The sequence below is a fragment of the Pangasianodon hypophthalmus genome, chromosome 17 (genome assembly GCF_027358585.1).
Source record: "Pangasianodon hypophthalmus isolate fPanHyp1 chromosome 17, fPanHyp1.pri, whole genome shotgun sequence".
Classification (NCBI taxonomy): domain Eukaryota; kingdom Metazoa; phylum Chordata; class Actinopteri; order Siluriformes; family Pangasiidae; genus Pangasianodon; species Pangasianodon hypophthalmus.
Window position 1 is genome coordinate 16,601,068 of NC_069726.1, and position 16,389 is coordinate 16,617,456.

Below are 16,389 nucleotides of genomic sequence, written 5' to 3' on the forward strand. Positions count from 1 at the left end.
TCCCGTGTAAAAATATATGATTTTATATGTGTTAAGGGCGGAGTTATAAGGATACATTTATTAGCTTTCTGGGTTTAACTGAGTTTTTGATATTGAGACCAGCAAATTGTTTTGAACCTCCTCACTGAACTTATAACTTGTGATGTTATGTTGAAAAAACATCGATTTGCGGTTCACTTTCCTTCGGGTTCTGCGATAGCATGTTAGCGTGTACATGAGCCTTCATTGTAAACAGTGTCATTTTATTCAGAAACTTTTTTTTTTTTTTTTTACAGGAATTTTTTCTCAACTGCATTCTTGGTGCTGTTCAATCTGATGCTAATAATCAATGTTGTTGATTTGATCTTGTTGTCCTTAAAAATATCCAGTGCATGTTTTAATGATGGTTGTCCAGCCGAGCATTTCTGATTCACCTCAGGCTGAATATAAGCGCTGTTAGCTGTTTATGGTGGAGGGATATTTCTGAGCTTGCGCCTTTCTTTCTCATCAATGTTCTTTTTTTTTTCGAAAAAACGAGTCTGCTCATCTTTTTGATTAGAAACACTGAACATGTTTTTAAATCATGTTAATTGTATGAATTGTAACTCTTCAAGTGTTGGTGGTGTTCTTGTAACCTTTTAAACGATGATGAGGCTCAGTTTTGAGAATCCAAATTTGGGGTTTTTTTTGTTGTTGTTGTTTTTTTTGTTGTTTTTTTATTTCAGCTCCCCTAATCAAATGAAGGGGTGTCAAAAATTTGTGACAATTTTTAAAGAGAGAATTTTTTAAAAAAAGAAAAAGAAAGAAAACTATTTAATGCATGTTTTGTGTGGGATACAAGCTGATCAGGCTTGAAGAGTTAAGATGTAAATATATGTGAAATTTTTGGTAGCTAAAATTATTTTACTTGACTCCTGTATTTTTATACCACACTTTTTTTTTTTTCCATAAATACATATTTTTGTTCCTCCTTTGGGTTTATTTTAACTTTATCTTTCTTTTTAATGTCTTTATGAAAAGCTTTAAAATTATGCACTCTTTGTCTTTTATATACTGGAAAAAAAGATCAGATTCATTCAAATTCATAAAAGCTAATCAGTATTACTGAAATATGTCATACATGTAATTCAATACTTCAATTGTTTATTGATTTTCTTTCTTCTCTTGCTGTTATGTATTTTATTTTACACCGATATGTTGTACTTTTGCCCTTTTTATGGATCAGAGCTGGACTGAAATTGTGAAATAATGCTGTTTCTTGTCACTTGGTACTTTTTCCTTTTCTTGTTTTTTCTTCTTTCTTTCTTTTTCTTCTCCTGCTTTTTCTTCTTTTTTGTTTTGTTTTGTTTTGTTTCAAGTCTATTGCTGTTTTATTCCAGTCTCTACTACCTCAGGTGTCCTATAGAGTTTCCTCTACCAAAGTTCACTTTCTCAATATATATATATATAATTATATATATATAAATATATATTCTTTTGACTGTTATTTGTTTGTTATTTTAATCTCTATTTTTCAGATTTCCAGGGCTTAGGGGCTAATTTTATATTAGCACCATTTTTATTGTGCAAATAAACTCATGAAACCTCTGGGTTAAGGAAACAGAACAATTGGCTTAAGCTATATTCTTTCATTTTAAGCATATTGAAATGTTTAATTAAAGTTTTTATCCCATTGGAAACCTTTTATAACAAAATTGACTTATTTTGGTGTTCGTCTTTAGCAAATAAAAATGGGAAATTGGTCTTATTTTTTTGTACATGCAGCTTTCTTTCACTGTGTTGTTCTTTGAACTTTTGCATGAATGTTATACATTTCTACAAGAGAAAATGTGAAAATGGAATGTAAGGATTAAAGGAAATCTAAACTTAACAAATTTGCTTAACATTTAAAACAACAGTATACTTTTATTTTTATAAAGGCTACTAAAATCATTTTAGGATACATGGGTGATCACCTCAAGGTGATCAGATCTTTTTACACCTTTTAGTTGGATCGTAAGGGTCTTTCACCAGGGAAAAGTATACAAAACAATTAATAGTGGCCTTTAAAACTTAGGGTATATACAGTGCCTTCCAGAATTATTGGCACCCTTCTTAAAAATGAGTGTATACACTCAACATTGTATAGGCAATCATTCAAAACTTCTACAAAACTGAAGGAACTATTTTTCTTTATTCTAAAAAAAATCATTAGGACAATGTCTACTCATTAGAACAACTTTTTAAATTGAATGTTTTCTCTCGTATATCTGCCAAAATTATTGACACCCCTAAGGAATATTTTAAATAGATGCAAACAAATTGTCTTTTCATTTGCCCTCTGTCCCTGTACACTGTTATTGCTTTTAACCACTTCCTTTTCCCTGGGGTATAAATACAAGGTTGCATATATGTGAAATCTCTTTTTTCATTCATTCCATGGTGGAAAAACCCAAAGAACTTCCATCACAAAAGGTTTTGACCTGTACAAATCATATAATAGATTTTGAAAAAATGCATAAGCAGGTAAAAATATCATTAAGCACAATTAATTTTAATTAATTTTTTGGTTTTGTTTGAAACCATTGGAAATTTGCCAAAGTTTTAAAGAAACATCAGTGCTTTGCAAAGATCATCTCATTCCCCAGATCTGAACCCTGCTGAAGAACAGTGGTCTGAGTTGAAGAGGGAAGTCCATGTGCACAAATCCAAGAATATAAATGTGCTTACAGTGTTCTACATGGAGAAGTGAAACAAATTCCTCTACAGGTGTCTCCATGCTCTTTAGCCATTACAGACAGAGACTCACTGCTGTTGTTCTCTAAAGGGCAAGCATTGCAAAATATTAATTGTAAGGCTGCTGATCATTTAGAAACCAGAATTTAAAAAAATACTTAAAACTGCTTAAAACATTAGTGTTAAAAAAATTAAACTACGGTGCATTACATCAGTATTCATCCTCTGTGAACTTTTCCACATCTTGTAGTGTTAATTGGGATTATATGTCATGAATCAGGGAACTCCATTCAGCTTATTTTGTGACTTGTGATGGCAAATGGTTGCACCAATAATTTAGGAGCTTCATAGCAACAGGGGTGAATACTTGTACAATCCTGTATTGTAAGCCCCCTCCCCAACCCTTCTCACACACACACACACACACACACACACACCCCTTTCAGTAATATGTTATTTTGTGTAAATTAATGACTTGCATCCATTTCAATTCCACATTGTTGTACTACAAAATGTGGAAAGGTTCAAGGGGGTGAATACTTATGCAAAGAAGTGTCTATGTTTGAGGTCAAAATATCACTTACTGCATTAGTTATTGTTTATATATATATATATTACATGTATCTTGGTAAACAAAACTTTATTCAGGGAAGTACAACATGTTCTTTCAAGGTGTTTTTTTTTTTTTTTTTTTTTTTTAGGTAAACTGTGTGTATTCTACAGACTGTTAACTTTACTGAGAATGTTTCACTTCATACATCATTACTTTATTCACTAAAATATTATAAGTGCTTGTTCATATTTTGCAAAGCTATATTAGTCATGCTTATAAAAGGTTCCTAGTGAAACACCACCATCTCGTGAATCTGCATCACAGTCACCGTGTGTTTCTCGTGCTCAAGGTAGGACACATTTGAATATCCAGCCACAGCGTGTTGTAAACTGGCTCGCGGATTGGCGCGCGCACGTGGGACGGACGGAAAGGCGCGCGCTGATTGGCCGGCGCTCTCTCACCATACACCGTCATTCACTCACACCATTGAGCCACTCACAGCGCGGCTGGTCTGCGCGCGCCCTGATTCGTGGGTCGTTAAAAAAAAGGGGGCGGGCGGTAAACCTTCAGAACTTTGGTTCTCTGTCCTGATTGGGCGCCTAAAACACGTCCAAAAGTGAATAGCGCTCGCGCAGGTAATGACCTCTTACTGTATATAAATAAATCAGAATCAGTGTCTGAATCAGCATCCCTGTGCATGCACATCGACATTAACAACTGTGCCTGTAGATTCAGCCTGTTTCTTGAAGAACTGAATACTTTGTATAGGTAAGTATTATTTTTTTCCGTGTTTGTATATAAACACTTGTTTGCTTAATGCTATGAATAATGAAAATATAAAAAGGTCAACTGTTTTAAACCTAATACTGTGAATAACTAGGAGAATAAAATAAAAATAAAATCCTAACTACTGTTATGAATAACTAAGAAAATAAAAAAATAAAAAATAAATAAAATAACAGGTGAACTGCATTAAACCTATCTAATGCTTAATGCTATGAATGATGAGGGGAAAAAACAAACAGAAACACCAATCCCACAAGTGAACTGCATTAAACCCATGTAATGCTATGAATAACAAGGAGGAAAAAGTGAAAAGGTGAACAGGATGAAATCTATCTGATCCGATATGTTTACTTTTACTCCTCCTGTTATTGTCTAATCATAACCTTTCAGTAAAACATCTGTATGAAACAGGATTTACATTAAAAGTAGACATCCTGTCTAACAGCTGCAGTTGAAATAGAATTGCAACAATTGAATTATTATTGTTACTATTGTAAAACATATGAAACCTTATTTATTATTAGGGTTAATATTGCTAAAGTGGGACACTTTAAAAATATATATATATTGCTTTTTCTGTCATTTTTTCACCATCATATCAATACTCATATCCTGTAAAAGGACAGCTTTATGAAAGATCTCCCTTACACTATTTAAAAGCTCAAATCAAGAAATACCAAACACAGGTAGATTAGTGCTTCTTAGAGCACCTGCTTATCGCACCCTGTACATTTTCATGTTATACCTGTTAAAGCAGGTGGCACAGTGGTGCAGTGAGTTGCATTACCGCCTCACAGCTCCAGGTTCAATCCTGAGCTCAGGTTACTGTCTGTGTGGAGTTTCGCATGTGCTCTCATGGGTTTCCTCAGGGTTCTCTGGTTTCCTCCCTCTGTCCAAAAACACAGATAATAAGTGTGTGGATGAGTTCTCATTGTGATCCGGGGTGAATTCTGTCGCCTTGTATTCACTGTTGCAGGGAATGGCTCTGGACTGACTGCAGCCCTGCCCATGATGAAGTGTTTATGAGGATGAATGAATGAATGAGCTGTTAAAGTGACAATTCATCCCTTTACACTAAAAATCAGGACAACTGCTAATATTTAATGAACATATTTTACTGTTATTTATTTGGCTTGCAACATATATGAATGTTTTATTATACAGAACAGGTGTGAACTTTAATAGTTCTGAAAACTGGAAAAAAAAAAAAAAGAAAAAAAAAACTTCCCAGGGATAAACTTCAGAATTTCGATCACTGAAGTATATACAGAGCAACAACACAGTGCCTTTTTAACATTAATAGGTTTCATTATTAACAATAAGGGTGGATAAACGGAATAAACTAATTAATAATTAATCAGGTATCTATCTGAAATACACTGTTACCATAGCACGCTCGAGCGCGTCTCCGACGGTTAAACCGGAAGTCGGTCCGTCCGCTATTGTTGTCCGGCTGCACGATCACATGAGAGAACTGACCTTATGATCTCTGGGAAGGGGCAGAAACTCCTCTCTTTCTGACATTGAAAAATTTTGTTTTATGTTTGTAAGGTAAGAAGATATACTGTTATCTAAAGTTTATCTCTGAGAAAACTGACTGTCTAGATTAGAAGTGAGTTTGTGAATCATGAGGTTTTAGTTTCCGGCTGGTTTAGCTGTGTTAGCTGTTTTAGCTAGCTGTCGTCGCACCTCATCATAACACTAGCGGTGTTTGGGGCTGACTAGCTAGCTAACTATTGACCTGTGCGTTACTTTACTAGTAATGTTTAATGTCGTGAACTAATTTTGTCTTTTCTTATAAGTAATTTTAGGTATATAAGTCCTGAAGCGTCCTACTGGCTGTGTGTAGTCGAGTTTGAGTATTTATCTGGTTAGGTTAGCGTGTAAGCCTGTTACAGGAGCAGATGTTGACTTAGCCTGCTGACTGCTGAGGTCACATCACTCACTGTGCCTGCTGATCACTCTCACCCCCCCTGCCAACGACACACTATTTCATTGTTTTATAGGTTGAACTGCTGCTGATCCAAAGTTTCTGTAAGTTTTTTTTAAATATAAATATTTATCTTGCAGTTGTTTGTTTCAGGTCGTTTTAAAGGTTGGCTTGTTAGACAGTAGCTAATGAGAATGACTGAAAGACTGTTGGAAAGCTCTGCTACGGTTTGATGATCTAACACACAGGTTCCCAGTCCTGGAGTACTTCCTGTTCTACACATTTTAGTGTTTTTCCTGCTCCGAGGAAAGCTGATCAACTAATGAGCTAATGCTCAGCCCTTCCTGAAGTGTGTTAGAGAAGGGAGAACTCTAACATGTGCAGAACAGGAGCTACAGAACCAGGGTTGGGAATCTCTGATCTAATGTAAGGCCTTTATTTTGCTCTACACAGTATAGTGCTAGTTGTTCTATCTTCATATGTAGGCTTAGTTAAAAGTCTGAAGCATAACTAACTTGTGTTTCATTTGTCATGTCTGTGGTCCAAGTCACTGACTAAATTCCTATTAGATTTCTGCGCACTGTGTTGGATATGGAACAGTGGTGTATATATTCAGTGTAGTGTGCTGTATAGCCAGTAGGAGAGCCATTTTTGGAACTGTTTTGGACAGCCTGATGTGACAGATTACTAGGTAAAAGGTCATGGGATAGCAGCTTTTTTGACCTTTACCACATTAAACCTTTAATCTTATTACAGAAGACTTGCAGGTATTGCGAGTGTGTGCACATGTTACAGGACGTGCTTACAGATATTCTGATGAAAGAATTTTTAATTGTCAGCAATTTTTATTTTGTTATTTCTGTGCGGGCATAATCAGTTGAGTAGTGCACTTTTTCTTTTCCAGTCCAATCACAATGCCTGGTTCTCTCCCTGTGAGCTATTTGGCCACTTGGCCCAAAGATGTGGGCATCATTGCTATGGAGGTTTACATTCCCTCTCAGTATGTAGACCAGGCAGAACTGGAGGAGTTTGACGGCGTAGGAGCAGGGAAGTACACCGTCGGTCTTGGGCAAGCGCGAATGGGATTCTGCTCAGACCGGGAGGACATTAACTCGCTGTGTCTGACCGTGGTGCAGCGGCTTATGGAGAGAAACTGCTTGTCATATGACAGCGTGGGAAGACTTGAGGTGGGCACAGAGACCATCATCGACAAGTCAAAGTCGGTGAAGACGGTATTAATGCAGCTGTTTGAGGAATCGGGAAATACAGACGTGGAGGGAATCGACACGACTAATGCATGCTACGGAGGCACCGCTGCTCTTTTCAATGCTGTCAACTGGGTGGAGTCCAGCTCCTGGGATGGTAAACTTTGCTTAGTCATATATTCTAGCTTTAGCTGTGATTTATTTATAAATGCACTGCTGAGAGCTTTGATGACATTGATTAATTATAAAAGAGGTACTGTTTTTATAATTTTGCATCCTCTTAGATTTTCCAAGGATTAAGTGCATCATGCTGAAATAATTTTACTTTTATGCTGAAATCTGAAATCACTTTACTTTAATATTAGTATTTATCCCTCTTGAGTCTGATTTGTATTTATCATTTCCTGCTGCAGGTCGCTATGCTCTGGTTGTGGCTGGAGATATCGCGGTGTACGCCACAGGCAGTGCCAGGCCTACAGGAGGCGCTGGAGCAGTGGCCATGTTGGTAGGGCCCAACGCACCTCTGGCATTTGATAGAGGTATGTGGCCTAAAAAAAATTACAGCTGTCATGACCTTTTGATACACTTACACGACTGCTCTTGTTTTGGTAGATAGCTAAGGTCAAAGTCAGCATATTGTTGAGATTTACTACTGTTTCTAAACACTGGTAACATGCCTTTAAGGCCGTACAAAATTTAATAGGATTTTCTTTAAATGTAAGGAAACTAAAGTAGTATATATATATATATATATATATATATATATATATATAATTTTTATTCCTGTAAAATAGCATCAAATTTGTCTGACACTGAGTAGTTTAAACTGACTGACTGTTGCACAGATCCTCTTAGAGCAACAAAATTGAAATTTACGTCATTTTCCCCTTCACCCCAAATGTAGTCAATATGTCCACACTTGTTCGATTTGAAATTAAGTATCAATTATTAATACTTATAATTAAAATATCAAATAAAATTATAATTATCATGCCATTTTAATTTTGCCATTACTGAACCAAATGGTGTGTGATGGTTTAAACATACAGTTTGCTTGATACTAAAGTGGCTAGTAGAAACTTCCAGTCCAAACAGTGGTTCATAATGGTGTCTGTTTTTTTTTTTTCTCCTTTTCCTGCAGGTCTACGAGGGACCCATATGCAACATGCGTATGATTTTTATAAGCCTGATATGGTGTCAGAGTATCCTGTAGTGGATGGCAAGCTCTCCATCCAGTGCTACCTCAGTGCATTGGACAGATGTTACTCTGTCTACCGCAATAAAATTCAAGCCCAATGGCAAAGAGGTGTGTACTCTTATCAGCACGCTCATTCCTTATGCAAGTACTTTATCTCCAGTCACTGCAGCCTGATGCAATTTGCTTACTTTACTCACTTTACTGACTTTTCAAATATGTAAAGTAGTAGATTTGGCCAAACAAAATATGTGAAGGTAGGCTGTTCCTACACCTCCTAGTGAAGAAAAGAGTTCTTATGGCCACAGGAGGAGTTTTTTTTTTTTTTTTTTTTTTTTAATTTTAAGTGAATACAATAGTGGTTTATTGCTTGTTTTCACTGAGGTGTGCTTCTTTAGAATAGGCTAAAGAACAATTATCAAGAAACCGCAGGCTATATAACTGCCTCATGAAAGACTAAAGACTATGATTATTTACATCTATTATATATATAAATATGTTATGTATGTGTGTTCATTTCAGAGGGCATTGAGAGACGTTTCAGTCTGAATGACTTTGGCTACATGGTCTTCCACTCTCCCTATTGTAAACTGGTTCAGAAGTCTCTGGCTCGACTCCTGCTGAACGACTTCCTGTCTCATCCCAGCCCCAACATGGAGAGTGGGCCATTCAGTGGCTTGGAGGCCTTCAGGTCAGTATCTGTAAATGAAGATAACTGCAGAGACACAGAACTGTCATTTCCTGTGAGGCCCCGCTTACAGGCGTAAAAAAACTGTGCTTTGGACAGCCTGTAGTCTGCTTTGATCTCCAACTCGCTGTTTGTGGCTTCACTGACACGAAGTCTAGAAGTGTATATGCAAGGACAGCTGCTTTTATCATCTCATGTACTTGAGAGAGTCTGTCTAAAATACACAAAACTATCAGTTGTCTTTAACTATCAAATTCAGATTTAACACAAAAAAAGCAAAGTGTGAATCAGAAAGTCATGAGCAAGAAATATAAATTTTATCATAAAGTGTAAGTGTTTCAGTAAGTGCTTGATCCTGGTCAGAGCTGCAGTAGAACCAGAGCCTATACTGATATATAAAACACTGAGGTGGGAATACACTCTGAGTGGGACACCAAGTACACTGTACAACACCATGCACACACACATTCACACTTAGGACAATGATATTGTCATGTTGCTGATATTTTGTTTGATTTTATATTTCTGACGCTACCCAAGATCCTTGTAAAATCTGCCTCTTTTTTCACCTAGTTATGTCAAATCCCAAATGGCTTTTTATTCACTATACTGTATATACTTACCATATAGGGTATGATTTAATTGTTTTACAGAACCTAGTCCCTATTGGTCCTGTAGAATTTTCTTATATTTTGAACTGATACATAATTATACATTTTAATAAAATGTGTGTATGCCCCTTACATACATCACGAAATAATGGTCATTTTTTAAAAATGTTTTAGGAAATGTGTATTTCGGTAGCTTATGTTAGGGAACATTACAAATTGAATGCAGACTTTTTTTTAAATGAATCAATTCTAATAGTATTTGAACAGTAAAATTTATTCTGACTGCCTCTTCACATACACAGAGCCAACTTTTCTTGCTCTTTGTCATTTGTCTAATCTTTTCATTTATATTATTATGGTTTTACCCCAGGGACGTGAAGGCTGAGGACACGTATTTTGACCGTGATGTGGAGAAGGCCTTCATGAAAGCCAGTGCAGAGATGTTTGAGCAGAAAACCAAGGCCTCCCTGCTCATATCCAACCAGAATGGCAACATGTACACACCATCTGTGTATGGCTGTCTGGCTTCCATTCTAGCACAGTATGTCACCTTGTTTACGCTTTCTAGAATAGCTTTCCATAAATATATTTTTTTAAACACTGTCTACTTCTCTATCATATGAGCACCACAGAACTGTTTTATTCTGGCAGTATTGTTTTATATGCATGTTTATAGTTAATACAAAACTACAGTACAGGTCTTAGTATGAGACAGACATGAGAGAAAGTTCTACTAGAGCTGTTTTTACAGAGTTTTATTCAACAGATTCATTACTAGCAAACATGTAGCATTCCTATCATTTTTCATTAGGTGTTTCAGAGTGCATAATTTGTATTGTATGAGGATTTAAGACTGATCTTTTGTTATCCTGACAGATACACACCTCAGCAGCTGGCAGGTCAGAGAATTGGCTTGTTTTCATATGGATCAGGCTTCGCTGCCACACTCTACTCGATCAGAGTCACACAAGATGCTACACCTGGTGAGTGTATACATGTATTCACAGCACACACAACATTATGGAGAGCCCCTGAAGTAACCAGTTATGTAAGCATGTGTGTGTTTTTTCCCCCAGGGTCCATGCTTGATAAACTGGTTTCCAGTCTATCAGATATGCAGGCCCGACTGGACTCCAGGAAGAAGGTTTCACCCGCTGTCTTTGCAGACAACATGAAGCTTAGAGAGGAGACCCATCACTTAGGTAAACCATTGAAGTCTTTATCAAAATATTGAAACTGTTAGAGATAATCAGCTTCTTTTCCAATTTCATATTTCGTGACCTGATGGAAATATAACGTAGGGATATTGATCTTGAATCTCCCCACAATGATTGGTATCTGGTTTACTCCCACAGCAAACTACGTCCCCCAGGGTTCAGTGGACGAGCTGTTCCCGGGAACATGGTATCTAACGCGTGTGGATGAGAAACATCGCAGGTATTACGCTAGACGTTCCTTGGATGAACACGGACCCCTGGAAGCAGGACTTCTAAGTTCCGTGACCACATCCGAGGTAAGGCAGAAAACGAAATGGAGTCCTGTCATGGTATACTGATATGGTGATATAACCTGATGAGGAAACATGAAATAGTTATGCAATCCTAGTTGACTTGTGCCCCTTTAATTTTACTACAAGATTTACTACAAGGAATAAATATACCAGTCAAGAATGAGTGAAAATAGTATTCTAAATTATTTTGATAAAATAATGAAAGCTGAGTGATCCTTATCACTCAAATCTGCTTTTAAAAGGGTCACAGTTTCCCTAAACGAATTCCAATACCCTCTGCTGCCCGTGAAGTGAATTACAATTGTAAAGAAAATATTGGCAAGCTGTTCCCCTCCCCTAACAGACCCCTGCATATGCTTCATTAGTTGCCTTTTAAGGAAAAGGGGTAGTGGAGAGCAGCTCAGCTCTGCCCCCACCCAAAGGAATTTTCTGGTCTTAAAAAAAATTAAGCCTGAAATTAAGAAATTAGCAAGAAACATTATTACATGGCTATTTTGTGAGTCAGTTTTTCTGAAGTATGCAGGAAATTATGACTATTGCAGGCATGAAAGCAATTTTAAAAATATACAAAAAAAAAAACTTTAATACTTGCACTGCTAATTTAGTGGTTTGTTGTTTAATGTCATTTTCTCAGTGTATGCAAATATGCCCATAATCTGAGCTTTCTATCTAATTAATCTAATCTAATTCGTCTCCTCCGGCAGCACATCCCCAGCCCGGTGAAGAAGATGCCCCGCATCCCGGCCACCGCTGCTGCCCCCGAGGCAGTCACCATTGCTAATGGGGACCATTGACGTTAACCTCAGTGAGGTTACTCATACTTTAGGTGACAGTAAGGACACATGACCTGGACGAAAAAGAAAAGAGGTCAAGGCAGAGCTTTCTGTCTTGGTCTTGAGACATTTATGAACAAGGATAATTTTTTTAAGTGTTCCTGGTTAGGACTGGTTATTCTGTCACAGTTTAAGCTGTTCTTATTTAGAAGTCGGTGGGGTAAAAGAATGGGGGAAAGTGGGTAGTACCATAAATGTCAAATATGGACATGCTTTTTGAAAGTAATGAGCACAATGTGGCAAACTGTGCATGTCTGCTGCTCAGAGCCTATGATCTATGCAGAGACAAAGAGGAATGTTTTCAAATAATCCTCAGTCTGATTTCACATTTCAGATTTGTTTTTAAGATCTTTTGTTTGCATTAAATTAGTGGAAATGTTTGAGGGGGAGATAATAAGAATCTCAGGCCCAGCTGTGTGAGGGTGGGAGTAAAGGGATATTGACCTTATTATTTTTTCTCATGCTGTTTTTCAGTAAGCAATGCTGCTGCTTTTTTACCCCCACTTCTGACATTTTCTTTAAATTTGGACGCACATGTAGATATCATGTTTTGTTTTTGTTGTTTTTTTGTGCTTTTTAATAATAATTTTACCATGACCACTGTCATATCAGCACAGCTTAGTCAAATGAAAATTGTCCCTAATTCTCTCTGCAGTTATAGTCTTTACCACCTGCTATTTCGAGATCTCCCTTATTAAATGAAGTGTGAATGAATGTGTATGTAAAAGCACACTAACCCAATAAGAGCATGGGCCGTTGTGGCTGTTGGTGCATGTGGAACTGTTGGTCCGGCGTTGTATCCAGTGACACATCCTTCATATCTTACTGCACCATTTGAGACCTGCCTTCAATGAGTTGTAGTTGTAATGTTAAAGATTTTGAGTGGTGCATTCTCAGTTATAGTCATAATCAATTTTGCAGCAAGATGGTGGTATGTGATCAACAACTAAAAAATGGAATCGCCACCTGTTCTGTTATTAAGATTATGAGATAAATTTAGGCTTTAAGTGGCAGTCTTTTGCTGCCATAAGGTTGGCTGTATCTGTAAAAATGCAGCACTTGCATCACATGAACTGAGGATAAATGCGGTTCAAAATGAGGTTAGAGTAAAATATTGTATTCTTATTGCTCACCAGAGTATAACTGAAAGTAATATTAGTTGTTTAATAGACGTAACAGCACTATTTTTTTTTTTTTTTTACACAATTGGGACCACTAAAGCAGGGAAGGTTAAGGGAAAGACAGATGCACTCACCATCTATAAATCAGGCTCAGTGAAGCTGTTGGCACAGTGATGATCAAAACTCTTGAGAAACTAACATACTTTATTTTGTTTTTAATGTGTTCTGGTTGTGTGTATTCTTTCTTCTGTCTATTCTTGAGCCCTCGCCTGTGGTTGTGCCAAACCTATATGGCTTACAAAAATATCATTTGCCACATAGTGTGTCTGGGATCATTCTGAAACTGCAGGCAGGTTTTTATTTGATGAAACTGGATATTAAAGGAGAACTTCTTTTCAGCATACACTAGAGCCTGACAGATGATATCATAATGCAACTTCAATACAAGTAAATAACATTAACCTTTTGAACAAGAATTCCAGCTGTCAATGACCTGGAGTCCAAGAGAGTTAAACTGCAATGTTTAAACACAAAATCTAGGGTTATTAGTGCATGCTAGTGCCCTACTCTATCATTCATGAATGCAGTTTCTCTGTAGAGCATTTAAAGAGAGATTATCAGCATGGTTTTTACAGATAACTCTGTGGAAGCTTAATAGTGGCTATCAATCAGGCCCTAGCTTGCACAACAGTGATGTAATTTTCCTCTTTTCCAGTTGGCAATGTGTATAAAGAGCTTAATTTGCTCAGTAATAAGAAATATAAAATGTAAAATGCCAGTCCCTCAGACTGATTACAATCACTTGTAGACATTTGCATTTCATTGATAAGACTTTTCTGTATGGGACTTGTATGGTGTCATTCAATGTGTTTTTAGAAAACACACAAAAAAATCGGAATAATGTAATATACCGTTATAAACAGTCTCTTTAGAAAAGGCTACTAAACTGTACCTTTCCTGTTGTGGTGGTATTCTTATCTTTTTTTACCTTTAATATGTATCTTTTACCTGCAAATTGTACCTTTAAAAGATTATTTATCTTTATTGTACCTTTGAAAAAGATTTAAGGTACATAATTTGAGCATGTAGTAGTAAAGCTTAAAAGTACACTATATACATCTTTCTAGGTAAAGGATATATACTAAAGGCACAAAAGGTGTCCCCTTGAAGGTACCACACTAACACCAAGGAATGGTGCCATGTAGTACCCTTTTTCTGAGAGTGTATGTGTGTGTGTGTGTATATATATATATATATATATATATATACTACAGCCAGAACAAATTGCCTCAAAGGTTTTAACTTGAAATGGCTAATGTTTACAAGAAATTTCTCTGTGATCAGTTACTTATACCAATTTCTGGTGAGTAATGTACAGCACTAGCCGTAAAATTATTTATATTTGTAAATGGAAAAAAATATATAGTACCTGATCCGGCATAACTTTTTTGCAGAAAATAAGCTGTATATATATAAAAAAGATGTAGTCTATGTATGTATTAAATTAAATGAAAATAAATATCTCTTGATTTATCCATGTTGATGTCATTAATTTATTTAAATGCAAACCACAAATCTTTATAACAGTGCAGAATAAATTGCACAAAATGTCTGTGTAAAGAATGGCTTGAGTTCCAGTATCAGAATTCTTTGCAGGAGCACTGTGTTTTTGGGATATTGGTGTTTTTCACTCTGTTGTATCTTCTTTTTTTGTACTTGCAATCTTTAAGTGACTCCTTTCTATTCCCACCTTTTCAGGTCTACTGTAAGACATTCTGTAATGTAATTTCAGGGCTTCATTTGAGGTGTTAAATGCCTACTATTGTTTACTGTAGTAATGTTATCCAAAGTTAAGCCTAGTCCAGGACTATTATATGAATTTCCACCACAGTAAGAAATCTAACTTATCCACTAATTTAATCTAAGAAAACATTTAACCATTCATTTTTTTAAATAATGTACTTTGAAGCTATACTTTGGGTAACATGGCTGTACTTTAATTGACCCTGTGAATCAGTATCAAAATATTATTGAAAAAAAAGAAAAAAGAATGAGAGAACTTATTTTCTTCTCCCCACGATCTTCAGGAGGATCTGATGAGCAGCTTTCTGTTGAACATCTGGCTTGTGGAATATTCCAAATACAGTATTTCACAGGGGTGAATGGGTTCAGGCAACAGAGTTGAGTGAATGTTGTAGGACATTCAAATTTATATATACTTTTGTAAGCCTGTAATGAACGACACGAAGGAACGGACATTTCAAGCACGAGATGTTAAATGGAGTCAGAAATTAATGAAAAAAATAAAATTTTAATGATTATATTTTAAGGTAAAGTGTAGTTATATGGAGCCGGGACAGGAAGAAATGCTGTTTTGTAATTTCTGTAGATGGTTTTATTAACATTTTATCAAAGTTATCTGAAATATGCACATAGGTTGTTGTTAAGGACACTTTACCCATGTTTAAAATGTATTTTTTCCTTTACATACATGTTTATAAATGTAATATCAGTGGGACACAAATGACACTCCTTCTACAAAAAAACCAACAGAAACCATTACAGAAATTCTAATGGTTTCCAATACAAATACCATTACAAACCATCAGCTAGCCGTTAAAACCATTACCATTACTGGTCCTTAATGGTATCCACTAGACATAACATGCCACCAACAGAAGGCAACAAATTACCAGTAGAGACCCATTACAGTTTCCATTAAAACCAATACGATTCCCATTATAACCATTAAAACCATTACAAATTCTGAGGGTTTCAATTGTTTTTTTTTTCAGCAGGGACCCCTCTCAAGAGAAATCATCCTCCTTCTTAAGTGTGAGATGATTTAGACATACAGTTTATACAATGCTAAACTGAACTTGTTAGCCAGATTAGCCTTGTAGATGGTTTACACAAATAAATAAACAGCAGTTGTGATTTTAACCACCACAAGTTAGCACTGCCACTAAAGGCCTGTGCTCTAAGAGGGGTCAATTTTTATTTTTTAAGTTATTCTGTTAAAACCTTTTCCCCAAACTTTTTAATTCTAAAATGTAGCATCAGTTAAACGTTACCAGTCTACAAAAAACAAGTACTCTTTACTCTGTTATACTGAGTATAGTCCACCATTTTACATTCAGTTATCTGACTTAGGCTGGAAATGAGGCCTAAAATTTGAAGGTGGAAGTAATTTGGATGATAATATAGTTCCATTTTCCTTCCTTCCTTCCTTCATTCATTATTTTAGCTCCTTTAACCCGGTC

General features: G+C 36.2%; 1 protein-coding gene across 3 annotated transcripts; it reads left to right on the forward strand.

Annotated features, from left to right (window-relative positions):
- The first annotated feature begins 3,859 nt into the window (after positions 1-3,859).
- On the forward strand, positions 3,860-14,659 carry hmgcs1 (3-hydroxy-3-methylglutaryl-CoA synthase 1 (soluble)). Of its 3 annotated transcripts, XM_026942033.3 has the most exons (11): positions 4,303-5,584; positions 6,040-6,067; positions 6,868-7,325; positions 7,582-7,707; positions 8,310-8,474; positions 8,886-9,054; positions 10,033-10,203; positions 10,539-10,645; positions 10,739-10,864; positions 11,018-11,175; positions 11,877-14,659. In XM_026942033.3, the coding sequence occupies exons 3-11, from the start codon at positions 6,878-6,880 to the stop codon at positions 11,964-11,966; spliced, it is 1,560 nt and encodes a 519-aa protein (XP_026797834.3). In that variant the 5' UTR covers positions 4,303-5,584; positions 6,040-6,067; positions 6,868-6,877; the 3' UTR covers positions 11,967-14,659. The 3 variants fall into 3 exon arrangements, with proteins under 3 accessions (XP_026797832.3, XP_026797834.3, XP_026797833.3); XM_026942031.3 differs by lacking the exons at positions 4,303-5,584; positions 6,040-6,067 and adding an exon at positions 3,860-4,015; XM_026942032.3 differs by lacking the exon at positions 6,040-6,067 and having other exon boundaries at positions 4,305-5,584.
- Positions 14,660-16,389: the final 1,730 nt, after the last annotated feature.

Coding starts and splice junctions, on each gene's coding strand:
- hmgcs1 (XM_026942031.3), top strand. CDS start 3,945: ATGCACATCGACATTAACAACTGTGCCTGTAGATTCAGCCTGTTTCTT. Junction 7,708..8,309: donor ACCTCTGGCATTTGATAGAG/GTATGTGGCCTA, acceptor CTTTTCCTGCAG/GTCTACGAGGGACCCATATG. Junction 10,865..11,017: donor AGAGGAGACCCATCACTTAG/GTAAACCATTGA, acceptor TTACTCCCACAG/CAAACTACGTCCCCCAGGGT.